At 30.0% G+C, this 17,743-nt stretch overlaps 2 protein-coding genes across 2 annotated transcripts; one reads left to right on the forward strand and one right to left on the reverse strand.

The window, feature by feature from the left end:
- Positions 1-998, forward strand: LOC124832491 (uncharacterized). Its single transcript, XM_047306710.2, has one exon. The coding sequence runs from the start codon at positions 154-156 to the stop codon at positions 766-768; it is 615 nt and encodes a 204-aa protein (XP_047162666.1). The 5' UTR covers positions 1-153; the 3' UTR covers positions 769-998.
- A 9,459-nt stretch (positions 999-10,457) lies between these two features.
- Positions 10,458-15,230, reverse strand: LOC124832502 (Protease-associated (PA) RING/U-box zinc finger family protein). The gene is made up of 4 exons (XM_047306722.2): positions 14,854-15,230; positions 14,019-14,249; positions 12,931-13,335; positions 10,458-11,490 (listed from the first exon to the last, which is right to left on the reverse strand). Exons 1-4 carry the CDS (start codon positions 14,975-14,977, stop codon positions 10,913-10,915), a joined length of 1,338 nt encoding a protein of 445 aa, XP_047162678.1. The 5' UTR covers positions 14,978-15,230; the 3' UTR covers positions 10,458-10,912.
- Between the last annotated feature and the right edge of the window lie 2,513 nt (positions 15,231-17,743).

Raw genomic sequence — 17,743 nt, forward strand, 5'->3', positions numbered from 1 at the left:
GTTAAAATAGGAGTGGTACATATGTATCTGTCTGTGTGCCTATATAATAAAATGTGCAATGAGAGGTAGAGAAAGAGAGAGAGAGAGAGAGAGAGAGAGAGAGAAAGAGAGAGAGTTTTGTGAGACATCTTTTCTCTTGCTGAAAGGAACACAATGGATTCTTCTTCATCATCATCAGGAGCAAGTGTTAGTGAGCATGCGAAGGTTGTTCCAAAACAATGTGACATCTTCCATGCAGGAAAGTACCATTCATCTCGCAGGACTCATTCCTCATCCTCATCTTCCTCCTTTGAATCATTCTATTTCCCGGAGGATCCTCTTCTTAGTCCTGCATCTCCACTTATTAGATTCTCGGGTGTTCCGTTTTCTTGGGAACACTTGCCTGGAATTCCCAAGAAACAGAATTCCAAAAAGAAGCTGCAGGAGTCATCGTTGAAACTATTACCATTGCCCCCACCCACCACCACACGCTCTTCTAAGAAGCTCAGTCATGAAGAAACAAGGGTGAGGAAGAAGAACTCAGTACAAAGTGTATTCCAAAGGGATCCTTTCTTTGCTGCACTGGTGGAATGCTCAAAGGATGATAGTGAAGAAACAAGTAGCAATTTGTGGAGTGGAGCTAAGGTGCCAAGGAGTGTGAGTGATCGTTTTGGATTCATCAGCCTTTATGGTTCTTGCAAGAGTACTTGTGCTGTTTCTGAGTCTTTAGTCTACCTTCCAAGCTCAAGAAGAAGCACATGTGCAGATGTTAGTCCCAGGTCCCTCTGAGCTTGTGAATTGTGATGATGCCTAGCTGTTAATTGTCCTTGTTCATGTTGTTGTAAGAAAACCCAGAAAGAGGTATTTCTTTCCCTCTTTTCTTAATTTTTTTAAACCTTGATCTTTGTTTTTTAGCTTCTAAAATATGGTATGTGAAGACAAGTCTGTCTTTGGAAACCCAACTTATTGTAATATGTTAATACAACTATAGGAAGTAGTGCTTTGTCTCCTTCTGTTAATTCAGCGATCACTCATGACTCGTATTTTTCTTCGTTTATTTTTATCACTGCTTTTTGTTTTTTGGGTACCAAACATCTAAATCTCTAAATACAAAATATACTCTCTTTGCTGTATTTCATGTGACAAAAACACATGATGCTGAAAATTACATGATCCCATGCGGAAACAGTGCACTGGACCACAGTGGAAGAGACTGACATATTATTTTCTTTTGTGCACATTTTGTATTTTCTAAGTATGTATATCGTATGTACGTATGAATGTGATTCTCAAAGATTTCAGAGCCTTCTCTTTCTTTGAAACCAACACAAGTACGTAAACTCTGTAGTCTATCTGTACAAAACTACCCTAAACAAACATGTAAGGCTTGAGATAGACTCTATCTAAATCATGCTATACTAATGAGCTGGCTGTAGAATTAGTACACCTTTTTAAATATTTTTATAAGATCATAGTTAGTGGTGAAAGAAATCATGACCATGACCACCCGAGATGATATATCTCTCCCTATCATTCTGATTCCTAGAATATATTAAAATTTTGGATATCTTTTCACAAATTGAGTGCACCCTTTTATTGTTCTGCAGTGTAAGATATATAAAAAAGAGTGCATCTTCCTACGTATTTTCCTTTTTCTAATAAGGTGAGAGATCGCATTTCAGGTCCTTAAGAATTTTTCAAAGATATGGATCCTGAATAGTGTGTTTTTTTCATCATCTCTGGGATTGCGCTGAAACAAAAATAAAACCTTCACTGATTTGTTTTGTACATATCACAGTACAATCAATTTAAGTTCACATGCTCCGTTTGGTTTTAGCATTTAGTGACACTTGCGTGTAGATTTTTAACAACCAAAAGTGAGAAAATGTTTTTAGATTATTATAATGGTGTACTTGTAGGTTTTAACGTGCATTTATAATACCCAAAATTACACGTGTGGGACAGATATAAGAATGTGGAGTAAAATGTTTTTTTTTTCTAATAAACCAACCTACTCCTAGTTAAGTTTACTATTGACTAAGTGGAGTTTAACTATTTGTAGAAACACATTTATCTGATACATTACTCTACGTAACCTCCGTTACGGGAAAAAGATATCGTATTTTAGAGGAAAAAGAAGAGACAAGGGTGGAAGCACCGAGTATGATGATTCAACTACATCATAATTGATTTAGACAATCTTAGAGCTAAAGTAATGTAAATGGGTCCATCTGGTTTTCCCCCACATGGTTTCAATATATTCAATGCATTTGTGATGACAGATCTACTACCTAGTTAAATACATGGATATTGATAGAAAATAAGAGCATTATGTTGATGTTTTAAGGGTGTGTGTTGGTGTAAAGGTCAAAGCCAAAAACCCCTTTTATCTTTATGTCATGTTTTACGGTAGTGGATGTGCTGAAAGCTGAGAGTGTATAATGAACAATAGGCCCATCTGCCTTGTGAAATAGCATTATCTCTTGGTTATCATAACTGATATGCTGAAAAGAGCACTAAAAAAAGGGAGTGAAAGTGAATGAGAGTGCAATGTAGGTTGGTTTTATTATTGAAAAAGGATGATGAGGTAAGCTATGGTGTCACTAATAATGTACTTGAAACAAAATAAAAACAAATCTACAGAAACTGGAAATTGGAAGAAGTTACTTGCAGTAGCAGATGCTAATGTTGAATGGGAAGTACATGATGTACAGGTAGGCAACATTTTAGCATCAGATATGTAACCAGTTTTTCAATTGGATTACACATTAAATTGCTACTTGATGAGGTGTATACTGTTATCCTCACGGGAATAAATGTGCTCCTCATTGAGATATATTATACTGATAAGAAAAAGGCTTTTTAAATGTAATTAACTATATATTGTGCATTAAACGCTTCAACCAATTTAACAGTTGCAATTAAGTGGTAGTGGGCTACTCTGGAAAACAGAAAAATGGGATGATAGTTAGTCCTACCAACCATGGTTTTCATGATAACATTATGGCTTCATTTTGCTTTTTAAATTTCGTATCTGGATTTTCTTTTTTAAATTATGAACAGGGTTTGTAAAGAAGTCGTAAAGTTTAAACACAATTTTCATAAAAATTAATGTAATTAATCATACACTTAATCAAAATCGTAAAAGGGTTGAAGAATTTCTATTTAGTCATGCATTGGTTTCCTGACTTCCTCCAAAACCAAAATAACATTGAAGTTATGCAAAAATTAGACAACTTTTAAGAAAAAAAATCACATACACTGAATCCTACAAGAAAATAACAACTTTTTGCATAAAGAATTTTTTACTTTTTTAATTTTACTCAGAAGTCGTGAAGTTATTACACACGACTTCTTTCATTTTTCTAAATTATCTTTCTATTTTTCTTTTTCTGATGCTTTCTTTATTTTTTTTTCATTTTTTCCTTCTAGTTTTCATTAATCAATGTTTATTTATTTTAATGCTTTTCAATTTTGATATAATTTTTTTTCCATTTATAAATGTTTATTTAAGTAATTTAATTTTTTAAATTTTGCTTATTTTATATTACTATTTTTTGAATAATTTTATTAATAATTTTTTTAAAATTTGTGCAAACATCTTTTTTGTCTAATATATATTTTTCACAACATTAAAAAGATTAAAAATTCATTAACCAAATTGATGAAAATATTTAAAAACAAAACAAGCTTAAAAAAGAAAATTTTATTACTTCACGGCTTCTAAAATATTGTTTTACCTTTTTATTTTTTAATTTCGTCCTTTCTTATTAATTTCATTTTTGAAATTGTTAGAGTTTTTAAATAAAAAAACTAATCATATTTCAGAAAAAAAAATTGTGAAAAATTAGAAGAGGGCGTATTTTTACTTTAGGGCTTCTAAAATATTGTTTTACCCTTTTTAATTTTGTTTTGTTTTTAAATATTTACATCAGTTTCATTAATAGTTTTTTTAAATCTTTTTAATGTTTTTTAAATTTATATATAAAAATATTTGTATAAAAAAGTTTTAAAAAGAAAAAAAGTAAAAAATAGTTATAAAATTTTAATTTTTATTTACTAGTAAAATGTTAAAAATATATATTAAAACAAAAAAAATGTTTACACAAATTTTAAAAAATTATTAATAGAATTATTCAAAAATAATAATTTAAAATAAGCAAAATTGAAAAAATAAATTATTTAAATAAATATTTAAAAATGGGAAAAACATAATTATATAAAAATTGGAAAGCGTTAAAAGCAAGATAAACATTAATCAATCAAACTAATATAAAAATTAAAAAAAAAAGAATCAGAAAAAAGGCAAAAGTCTAATTTGGAAAAATTGAAAAAGTGGTGTAATAACTTCACGAATTCTTAGAAGTAAAATTAAAAAAAAAAAAAAAAGAGTTTGTAGTTGTCATCTCCATGCACGTTATCAGTGTGCATTTCATTTTTGTGGTATAAGTCGTTTAATTTTTGCACTACTTTGGCGTAATTCTAGTTTTGGGAAAGTTGTTCAAAACTTTATTTAATCCTTTCACGATTTTAATTAAATGTATGATTAATTACTTTAATCATACAATTTTAATCATACAATTTTGATATGACTAAAGTTAATTTAAATTTTAATTAAAATGCACCACGGAGTTAAGGCCGTTCCTACAAGTTAACGGGAACTAAAGTTACACAATTTTGATAACATAGAGACCAAATGTTTATATTTTTAAAAAATCGGATACTAAACAGAAATTCACCTCTTAACATAAGGACGAAGTAAGGATTTAAACCTAACATTAATCTCATATTGAATGAAAGTTTTCATTTTCTATTTTTTTTATTTCTTCAAACCCTGTTCGTTCAGTCAAGTGTAAAATGTGTTCTTTTCAAGTAGTTCCAAGATTATTTTTAATGAAATTTGCTTGTAATTTTAGTCAAAATTCCTCAAGTATTGAGACTATGTAATGAAGTGTTTTTTCTTTCTTTTAAAGTGTGTTTTTTTTCATACAAATAGACTTTGTGACAGTCTCCAACCACACATATTTAATCTATTCTGTTTTAAGGAAGAAATTAATATGGCTTAACACTGCATTATACAAGATAGCTTTTATTTTGCACAAACAACTTCTTTTAAAATTTTACTAATTAATTACGTTCTCTAATTTTTGGAAATTCTGCGGAATAAATTTTATTAAAACTACTTTCTCATTTCCTTTAGGATATTTTATGAAAGTTCTATACATATACAATAATAACAACATAAGTTGTTTTGTTAGTGACTTTTAAACTTTGTTTAACAAAACAGGATTAATTGACGCTTATCATTTAATCATATTATATTATTGTTGGATACAAACAAAGTCTCACGTCTAGGGTTTATATATACATACGATATCTCTCTTAGTAAGAGGCCTTTTGGAATGATACCAAAAACAAATCCGTGAGGACTTAGTCCAAAGCGGACAATATCTTACCAATGTGGAGATATATGGATATGTGTTTATATTATAATAATTTATTAATATAATATCTTACCACCCAACATCTTAATAATAATTTATATTAATGTTTATATAATATATTATTAGCTATTAGCTTTATATTTTAATGTTAAAATAAGTAGTGTGACGAATAACTAATTTTTTAAAGCTACATGAAGTTTTTTGTAAATTAATTTTTTCAATAATTATCTTTTTATGCGATTCTAAATTTAAAATAACGAAGCGTAAACATGTAATTTTGATATTTTTAATAAAAAAAATCACAATATATAAATATTTAAAGTGTACACTAGTTCTTAAAGCTTTTAATCAAATGAATTATATATTGTCTTGATGTCACATTTGATACTTATTCATATCACATGCCTTCTTGCGAGTGTTGCTCAACGAACATTAAATAACTTTTAACCATTTGGATATATTACTAAACAGCAACAAGGGTGTTAGATGATTCTGACCTAAGATAAGATATTTAAATATATTAAAAAAAGAAAATTATAAAAAGTTGACCAAAAATCGAGAGTTAGTTTCATGGCACTAAATATTAGAAAATAACAGGTCACCAACACATGGATGGAGATTCTCTACCTTCAGAAAAATTTATACGTGTAGTTTGTGTTTTGTTTTTGTGAAAAACGAAAAAACAAAAGCAGAAGAAGGTTCGAAAAATAATAAAAAAGATATTGAAAATATTGCATATTTTGTGAATATGTGTGAAAGTTGATAATTGATGATTGTCGGGGAACGTGGGAAAGTAAGAGAGACAGAATATCAGAAACTTATTCTGTCAGATGAACAATTTCTTCTTTCTCTTCCAACGCTATTTTGGTGAATAAATAATACAACCTCCCTTCATCATAAATATATTTGTTTCTTGTTTTTCCATAACACAACTCTATCATTGCCTCAAATTCCAACTATTACATATTCTAATTATTGTGCAGTGGTACATATGGGCCACCGTATACCTATAAATGCAGAAATGATGGTTGAAACATAATAATGATAAAGTGGAAGATCTGTTTTGTTTTTAATTTGGAAATGAGAATAATTTTGTAGTCCAATAAAAGGTACACGATGATTTATTTATTTTCCATCATGATGGTCATGGTAATACGAAGTTGCAAAAATAGCTTCTCACACCGACAGAATTTGCACAAGTAAATATTAGGTGCTTCGTCTTCAAGACTCCCAAGACAATGGCTCTTTCACTCTTTGGAAAATCCTCCCCAAAACAACCATGCCTGCTCAGAGAACACTTCCCAGAATGATATCTACCATTCTACCACTAACTGCCTTCAAAATACATTTTTTAAAATAATATTACATTCATTTAAAATTTATTTAAATAAAAAATCATACTTGTTGAACTATTGTGTTATTTGTTATTAAATATTATCGAATCGTATATTAATTTTTAGTTTTATATTTAAAATGTATATATTTTTATATGAAAAGATTGTATTAAAGATCTACATAAAACTAATTTACGGTAGGTGAAAATCTTAGTTACAAACTAGTTTTACGATATTAAGTTAGAGTTAAAAGATTCTGAATTATTAGAAAAGAAGGTAATATATAAGATAACGTTTGTCTCTAAGAAATTCAAATATATAAAATAAAAGTGGTCAAACGGTGTCCAAGACTCAAAGTGCGATAAATATTAATAGAGTATAGTGTGGCTTGTTTATTTATCTTTTGAGTTGCGTATAGTGTAAGGGTCCTGATGTTCAAATTCTAACAACAACTTATATTCCCAATGCGTTACAGTTTAACAAGTTACACAATATTTTTAATAGTTCTCAAAACATTACTAACATTTTTTCTGAAACAATAGGATTGACTTCCCAATGAAAATAATGCAAATTTTGTATCGGTTTTCCAATGCATGTCAAAGAGCACATAATTTTTGTAACATGAAAGAGTACATATTATTAAAGAGTATATATGCAGATATATCTATTGAAAAAAGAGAATCAAACAGTATTGATGAGAATCATACACGATTGCAAGAAAGAGTGATAGGTATAATATATGCAATAAGTTTGAGTCAATGCAATGAATAAAAAAGAAGAAAGAGAGGGAAACAAAATGCAATTAGCGAAGCATGAGAAGTGTTTAAATGATAATTTGGAAATTTTGATGCAATGACCTGAGTGTGACGCATACGTTAGTGTTGGAAGTGTTGGGTTGAATCCATTGACTTAATGGCAGAATTAAGAAAACATCATTTACTGGGATTGTGCTGTCATCTTCAGTAGTAAATAAATAATTATGAGATATCTTGTGTCCAAAGACATTACCCATAGGCTGCACAAACACAAACGTTTTTCTTAAGGAATGTCCCAGGCCAATCTAGGGTCAAGCACAAAAAATACTTCTTTTAGGCGTCTAGAAAAAAGTCTTTCGATTTTTTAATAGTAATATTTTTTTATTAAATTAATTATAAAATTATGTTTAAAGAAAACCTTAAAAAAATTTATATTTTTGTAGGTAAAACGTAAACCAAAGTTTCCGCTATAAGCTTTGAACATGATAAATTTGTTAGTAATTGATTTTTATTTTAAATTTGTTTGTATGTCAATAGTGGATTTTTTTGAAAGTATGTTAGTAATTGAATTTTTTTGAAAATTGTTGGTAAATATGTTGATTATTCAAATTTTTAAAATTTGCTAATAAATTCATCAATAAAATAGGTTTTGATTTTTCTCAAAAATGCTAGAAAAATTTTCCTATAAATGATTGGATATGAGTATGATAATGAAAAAAATAAGAGGAAAAGAAAAAAGAGGAAGAGGTGACAATAATGACGAAGGATAAGAAAGGAAAGAAGAGGAGGATAACGAAGAAGAGAAATCAAATTCAATGGACACAACAATGACGATAGACAAGGCAACAACAAAAGATGAGAAAGAAGAAGAAGAGAAAAAATAAAAAAAGAAAGAAGTAAAAGACCAAATTATGATATTTATCAACAAATCATTACTAGTGACCAAAATTATTGATGATTACCAATAAATATTTATCAACCGGTGATTATTGTAACTAACGACGTATTTTGATCATCAATAGTTACCCATGAACTTTCCTATCTGTAAATAAAATTTATTGCTAAACATTTTATTTATGAACATTTTATTCTTGGTATGCCACCAATAATTTTGATTTATCAATTAATTAGTAATTATCGATGAATTTTTTTAATTAATAAATTATTTTTTCCCATAATATCATCAACTATAAATATATGATAAAATAAAATAAAATTAAAAAAATTTCAATTGAGAAAAAAATATGAGAACTTAATTCACACAACAAAATTGAAAAGAAAAACTAAAACTGTACTGAAGTGATGTTTTATGCCCTGAAAATTCAATTAAGTCTTCTTTCTTATAGTACATCAACTTTTAAAATGTGATTTTTTTTTCCTAAACTTTCTTCTCATTTGTATCGTTAAATTTAATAATGGCAGGAGAAAGTTATTTATGTTATCAACAATCTCAACATGTATTATCATGTTTGATAGTTAATTATGATGTAATTAACAATAATTCTATCATGTTACAATAATTGTTTGGTTTAACATTAAATTTGATTTATTATCTTATCATGTTACAATAATTGTTTGGTTTTATTTTATGTTACTGTTACAAAATTGAATATCATCATTGGTAGCATATATTATTATAAAAATAATTTGCATCAAACACAGAAGGTATTAATAATATTTATCTTACTCTTATTATATCATATTCTTATCTTATTTTTATATTATATTTTACATTTTATATTGATTACCAAGCAAGTCAGTAAAATTAGCAGGAAAAAAAGTATCAAAATAGTCTTAAACATTTTATTATCTTATTTATTATAGAAAAAGAATATTCTTACTCAATAACGTAAAACAAAATGATTCTAAAACTCACATTTTTCTCTCTAAATCAAACCTTCATTCATTGTTGTCTACTCCTGTCCCGTCTTTTATTTGTCGCAGCCTAACACCCACAAGTATCACTATCATCTTCCTCATTACAAGTTAGGCCAAAAAAATCCATATATTATTTCTTCTAATCAATGTATGTTTGTTTCCATCATCTAACTCCAAACATACAACTGTATATACAATCTATAAAAAATCATAAAAATAATGATTACATATATTAGATTATTAAATATATTTTTAATTAATTTATTATTATTTTTATTTAAATTTTAGATTTAATCTATTTTTTATATTATAAATAGAAAATAAAGAATATCCGGTGTCTTTTATTTATAATATAAAAATGAATTAAAATTTAAATAAAGAATAATAATAAACTAATTAAAAAATTTATTATATTAAACATAGTAGTTAGAGTTACTTTTTTTTTTCTCATCCACTACATTTGTCAAAGTTATTAGAAAAATATTTTTGATACCATTTGTATATATCAATTCGAAAAAAATTATTAAATATTTTACTTTTATTTTTTTTCTTTAATTAGTTTATTATTTTTTTATTTATGTTTTAAACTTAATATCATATTTATTTTTATTATAAATAAAATATTTTATGTATATTCAACACAAGAAAATTAATTTCATATATAATTTTTACCACATTAAATAGATACCAAAAATAATTCTATAGGATTCCATAGAATCCAGACTACGGTCTTGTTTAGGAAGAAGGGAAGCAAAGTTAAGAACCATTTTAAGGCCCCTAATTCAAAGAGGGTGTCTCACGAGTTTTTCAACTTTTGTAATCCTAAATGGAGAGTACTACTAAAATTTCACGCACAGAAATTCCAATTTACTATTAATCGAAGATGCCACTGAAGGTATTTAACATGTCTAGATTATGGATTTTCTCTGTATCAAGAAACCAGAAAAGTTTACATTTGGGTAAGACCTATATGTTGATTTTTGCCAACAATAGCATATCCATTATTACACACCCTACGAAAATTTTACGTGCATAATTGATAATATTGTTGCAATTAGATAATCAAGTACAGGTAACAACAGAGTATCACATGATCTCTCATCATTCAGTTGGACAAATCCATAAAACAACATAAAGAACTCTATGACTTCAATCTACAGCCCAACATTTTCTTGTTAGTAGTTGACTGTACTTTGAAATCAAAGCAGCCATGAAAACATCAAATTCAAAGCAAAAACAATACACACGATTGACTGTACGCAAGCTCACCAGCCTAAAAACGTAAGAACCTCAACCAGAACATGTAAATGAAACTGAACATCACAAGAGAAGCTACAATGTACACCAGGTGCCAATGAGGAAGTCAAATGCCAAAGGAGACAGGTTAAGAATGCCGTAGTGTCGCATAGGAGTAGTCCACTAGAGCATCAGTCATCAATGGCACCTTTTAGTTCAAGACTCGGCAATTACTGGTTCAAGTGCATGGACACCTCAATCATATGATATAATGAAATTGAACAATTTAACATTCCGGAAGGGAGTGTGTCGATGCAAATGGTGAGAAGCTTGCAGCCGACTCACTATAACGGAGAGGATGTTGTTGATGACTGGATGAACCCAAATAACTCACTGAAGCATTGCTTGGACTTGGAATATACGGGGACATGTACCTTGAGTTAAGGGATGGCATAGAAGGATATCCCATGGAATGTGGTGAATTCAAGTGAGAAGCTAGAGATCTTTGGGATGCATTCCTAAGATCTACTGAGCTTCGGCTCATGCTTAGGGAGGGGGATTGATGGTAGGATGACCTAAGTGATGTTGATGGATGAACATAAGGTGTACTGGCAATAGAGTGGTTACGGGAAACAGATGTGGTCTGTGAAGCTGTCCGGGCAATTTGTATTGCTGAAGATGAAGCTAGTGATGATCTCACAGAAGATAAGACAGAGGATGCCATAGATGCTGGGCTTGATGAGAGCAAGGGTGTGGATTCTGAAGGAGGTGGATCAGTTAAGCCAGTTCTTGCATCACGCTTGCAAACTGGACAAAAGGTTCTCCATGAAGTAAGCCAAGAATCCACACATGCAGCATGAAACTCTGCCAATAAATAAACAGGAGAAACAAATTAATATAATATGTGTAACAATCAAAACTTAGCATGCACATTATGCAAATATGTAAGTAATACCTTCAGTAGGCTCAGACTAACAGGAGTCAAGAACATGGTCTAAAAACCAAAATACAAAGAACAGAAGTAGGTGATGTAATTAGCTTCTATTTTTTTAAAAGGTGTGATTTTGGATGACGACCAGTTTTAATCTGATGCATTATGCCTCACATATGCAATTTTAGAATTCATAGAGCCACACATAAGGTCCAGATAATTCTAGGACTTCCATTGTATCCCAGGTCAAATCTGTACCTTCCAACCCACTGGGTTGACTATTTCGAGATTGAGATAAAGGGCTGCAATTTAGAAAACTTCCTAGATTATTTTGCCTCCCAGGTCATGTTATGAGAATTTTATAGAATCATCCATAACAATCGATTTTCATATACCACAAGTAAGTCAGACCAAAATTTCATATAAATTAAGTAATTTGTTAAAATTGCAGTATTTAATGACTCGTGAGGAGTATGGAGATTAAATTAAACATCAAACTAAATTGTCACATTATTCTACTGAAAAAACACATTGGGTGCCAGTTCTTTATTATAGCTACTTCAAAATTGGCATGCTTAAAAAATTTCAAGATTAAGATGGAATGGACATTTTCTAACAATCCTTGTAAATGTCTGTTTTAGATTGGAGGTTAGGAAACAACAGGATTGTCCAAGAGAGTCACTGGTTGTTGTTTAAAAAGTAGGTAGAACCCAGAAAGTAGAATTGCTCCCAGTTTTCCATTTTAAAAAATCTCATTAGAAGACTTCTTTTTTATTATAGTTTATATGTTGCAACAAGTATGTGATTGCACTTTCCATTTCAGTAAGGATTATGTTGTGATCAACATCAATGCGACAGTATAGTCAAATTGAAAGTGTTTGGATAAAGGCAAAGACAAACATCAAAAGTTACTAAATACTTAACCATAGTTTGTCGAGGAACATAGGGGTGGGAGAAGCTAGAACGTGAGTGTAAGCCTCCAAGTAAACATCCTGCTTGAGGCTTCCGAGCAGGCAATGCAAAAAGTTTAGTTTATAACTTATTATCACCTCAAAATTAACAAGTTTCATTGTATGCTTATTTCCAATAAACCTTAAGAAGATGGCTGGGAAACTAGGCAAAACCTGCCTCATGCTTAACAACATACTCATTTGCCAGGTAATGTTAACTGATATTACACCAGAAGTTTAAAACATGTTGTGGATATTAAATATCTTAACATAGGATCAACATTAGATCCAATGATGAACTGCACAAAGTAGCAGGACATTCAAGCTGAACAATGCCCTAGTACATAATCATACATTAAAGGTCTATAAACCAACAGAATAATATACTGGATTTTAAAAAAAAAATGTTATGGGAACACTTACTGTGACAGCACGGAAGAATCCTGATCTTCTCGCCAACACAATAGTCTTCAAGGCATATAGCACATGTCCTTGATGTACAGTTGTCTTCCAAAACAGCAGTAAATATCAAACTTGGCATTGCTTTCACTAGGCGGCTACTCATACCATGAAATTCACGGACAAGAGAACCCCGAGGCCTTTCTCTTCTTATGCGATGTCTGCGGACAAAGAAACAAGTGGCCAGCACTGCAGACATTGCGAGTAGGGAGATAAATGAAATTGCCATGATAGACCATGCCGAGTTTTCAAAAGTTGGAATTAACCATATTTCCACATTAGGCCACCCAGCATATTTCTTTAGTATTTCACCCGAAGCTTTAGATACAAATACTGCATGTATTCTTATCCCAGCAGAATTTCCTGCCACTGAAACTCAAAAATTGTGAATTAGAAATCCCCAACATATGATGTACGTGTATGAAAACAAATACAATATGTGCACGAAAACAAGAAATCCGCCCAATGGTAAGTCATCTTGAATATCCATTATTTGACAATAGAATTCATATGCATCACTGGTGTCAATTTTTTCAGACCATACATATTTGTAATCCTTTCCAATATGTTCTTCCTTGATAATATAATCCATCAACAACATATAAAGCCCCAAACATCCAAAATCTCAGACTGCCATGCAATTACTGGTGACACCCCAATTTCAATGGTTATAAAAAAAATCTACTCCAAGATTGAACGAAATTATTTCTCTAACCTTCCATTTAACATAGAAAAAGAAGAACAGCAACCAACAATCCCTAATACATGTCTTCCAAATTACATTGTATTAATCAATTCCTTTCACAGAAACTTGTACAGGAAACATTATAAGCTCCTCTAGGTTACAAAATTTATAACTAATGTAAAACTAACAGCTAACACAATCTAACATGAATCTCTAATCTATAAAAAACCCATTTAGCAACAACCAATGAATGTGCATTACCACTTGTGTTATCTTTGATGATTGGAGAAAAAACAAATTTAATAGCAATTGCATGTGAGAGAGGATGATGAACAAATGTCTCTTGTATATAAGAATTGATCATTACTTGCAACCAAGACACCGTCTTCTTCATTATCATAGACAATTACAGCTTGGAAGCCAGCCTTTTGTGCCCTTCTGACTTTCTCCTCAAAGCTACATCCCCCTCTAACGACCAAAGTAAAAGGTGAACTCACATTGGGAAGTCGTTCAACTTTATTTGTCAGGTCTGTACACGCATCAAGTGGCTCTGCCAAATATAAGACCCCATACTCTCCAGAACCTTTGACTGTTGGAGCTGAAAGAAAAAGACACTCATGTCAACAAAAAAGAATTGATAAAAATAACACCCACACGCTATCACAAGCAAACCAACAACATTACACCACATTTACATTCTTCATCAGTTCTTCACCACTACTTTTTTATAATTACAAAAATCTTGAATTCACTATTCAATGGTAGGCATATCATATCAGCATACCACATATCAGCATCTACTGTTTGATACATACCCCCCCACCCCTCAAAATCATTTCATAAATTTGCTTTTCTTTTCACTCTTTCTCCTCCTATCCACAGTAAATATGTCGTCTCTATCCCCCCCCCCCCCCCCCCCCCCCCCCCCCCTTTCCTTCAGATGGTATTTTAAATTTCTAACATGACAAAAAGTTCCAGCAGAACTAAATTCCTAGCTCGACAAGCTTGCCTTCATGATCCTAGATCGAAAAGTTTAACTAGTTTCCCCCTGACAAAGCTACCCCAAAGCAGTACTCATCACCCAAATTGAAATTTTCAATACTCAATACGGCGCAAAGACCAAAACTACATCCTCCCTCGATCAGAACAGTTTATACAAACTAAATCCTAACCTGGTAGAAGAAATAGCCTAGAAAACTCACCAAAATTAGCTTCAATATCATCGAAGGACACAGTAATATTGTTCCCAATAAGCACCACCTTTGCAGCAGCCATAGCACACAGACTCACCAAAGAGAAGAACAAGAGTAGATTCAACGTACCCATCAGAGCAAAAGATCCGTTAAGAAAAAAAACACAGATTTTTGGTTGGAAATCATCCGAGGGAAAGATAGAGAATAATAAATTGGGATTTTTGCAATTTAGGGTTTGGAAAACGCATAAAAAATAATGGAAACATCAGCTTCCATCTCCAGAAAAAATAAAAACTGAAAGTTCTGATCCTCTTTTCCTCGATGCTGTCTGTTATACTCTTTTTCGATTTCAATCTGTTCGCTAATAATATTGTTATGACAGCAAAATGGAAATTTAATAGCAGAAGATATTCTAAAAACTAATCAATACCAATATTATACTGGAAATACATAAATAAATAAATAAATAACGCACTGAAAAATTAAAAATATTCTAAACTTTGCAAATTGTTGTTTGTTTGTTATATCAGAATAAACAATAAATAATAATATTTTATGAGTGATCTTTCTCCTTAAACCCAAAATGTTCTACAACATATATAATAGCGGTAATTTTCTTAACAGAATTTCTTATTAGGTATACAAAATTTAAATTATAAAGTTACCTAAAGAAAATGAGACATGTATAATCAAAATAAAAATTGAATCATGCAATCAGATATTAAAGTTTGATACTCTTAGTTATCGCTTTCGTATTATTATCTTTTAGCAAATAAAAAATTGTGTAGTGTCAAAAACTTATTAATATTATCGTATAGTCAAAATTTAGTCCCCAGACTCTCTGTTATTCTCTAGATCAGTCCACTCCAATCTCAAATATTTATTTATTTATTTGTAAACTAGTAACAGTTTAAAGTATTCATAGACTGGAATATTCGAGGATGGGAAAAACAAAGTACCATGTAGTTCATCATTGGTTTTCTATTACATATTGTTTCGGTATATTCGGGTCAGGATTTTGATCTTGCTGGTGTCTCTTAGCTACTTTTAAATGTTTAGGACGCTGGCTTCTTCCTTGATTGACGTCGCTTGTCTTCTTTTCTGAAAGTCGTCCATGCTCCTTCTTCGACTCTGGAGAAAAATGATTTTATCACAATAAGTTATTTTTCAGTTTCAATAGTGGACTTTCCGCTCTTTCTTTTATTTATTCTTAATAAAATATGTAACAGACTTACCTTAAACAGTTTATCTTAAAATCCGATTAGTTGTTCATAATTCACATCATTCATATTTTTAATCGGATCTTTTTTTACTATTTTAACTTCTAGTGAACTATCGGTCCGTTTACTTAAATGTTGAGCCACAACCCAACATCGTTTATCTTGACTGAGCGCTTCTAAACCAGTGGATAGAGCGATCATAACGTGCACGAGGCATGTTTGATCTGAGTTGACGAGCGCATCTAAATCAACGGATAGAGTCGCTACTTGATGGCGGATGTTAGCGTTTATCACTCAGTGAATAGAACGATGATATAGATGATAACCGCTCGTCTTAGGTGTATTACTATACACATATTGATGTGTAATTCTCATCATTTATCAATAGATATAAAAGTATTAATTAATATTTTTGTAATTCTGATATTTACTATTTCTTGTATTTATTGACTAAGTAATTATAAAATAAGTAATATTGTTTTGATAAAAAGACAAACTTAATATAATTTTACAATTTTTTTACAACTAACTACTTTTATTTTTTTATGTCCTCGTGTACTTTTTCTGTGTTAACATCTAATTTGAATTTAAATAACCGACTCAAAATTACGGTATTCAGTATCCAACAATTTTAAAGATGAATATTCATCTATTTATTCAAAATTATGATATTTATTTTCTAAGTTATACAAAATTTTAATTAAATACTATCAAATCTTATTGAGTCCTTAAAAATATTAATTATATTAAAGACTTGTTTATAACATTTTAGTTAGAGTCTTGGTTAAATATTATTATTTTTAACAATTTTAAAATCTAATTCAGTATGATTTTCTTAATTTTTTTTATCTGTTTGATATTTTATCTTAATTTCTTTCTGTTTTCTTTACTTAAAAACGTAGAGAAACTAAAAGATATTAAGAATTAAATTTATTTTTGAGTAAGAACTAAGAGTAAAATTTACTCAATCACAAGATCAACTAAGCAACTAAATTTATGTTTTTTTAACTTAAATGTATCCTAAGTTACTCCATAGAAAATTATAAAAGGAAAATAATTAAAAATAACTTGTATACTCTCCAAAAATAAAATAAAATAAGAGAGAGTTTGTGTTAATTTTCAGGTGTTTACAAGATTGTTTACCTTTATGTTTTCTCAGTGTTTTATTTCGTTCTTACACTAAATGATAATAAGATATAACTATATTTTTATTTTGGAGTATGACTTTTGCTTTTCAATCTCCTTGACAAAATTCAGCGATTTAAGGAAACTTAAAACAGGACAAAATTCAGCGAGTTAAGGAAACTTAAAACAGAAACTGGGTATTTCAGAAATTAATATAAAAGAAAATTTGTGGATGAATCACATGTTCTTAATTTTAGCATTAAGATATTTAATTAACTTGAATATTTTAATGGATCAATTACAAATTTTATTTATTGCACCAAAAACAAGTTACTCGTAAATATTTTCTTGGGAGAACATCTATCCGGAACCATGTGAAGAACACCGTTTTCTTTATTATAGAAATTGACAATAAATTTTATGTGTATTGTTTTCTATTTCTAACACAAACATGATTTGAATGTTGAAAACAGAAAAGTATGATCCGTGGTAAAATCTTAGGACATAAAAGTTTGATCTCTCACTTTAACTCTTCCTCGTCTTTTATTTCAATC

This window comes from Vigna umbellata, chromosome 8, assembly GCF_029865625.1.
Source record: "Vigna umbellata cultivar VRB3 chromosome 8, Vumbellata_1.0, whole genome shotgun sequence".
Lineage (NCBI taxonomy): Eukaryota > Viridiplantae > Streptophyta > Magnoliopsida > Fabales > Fabaceae > Vigna > Vigna umbellata.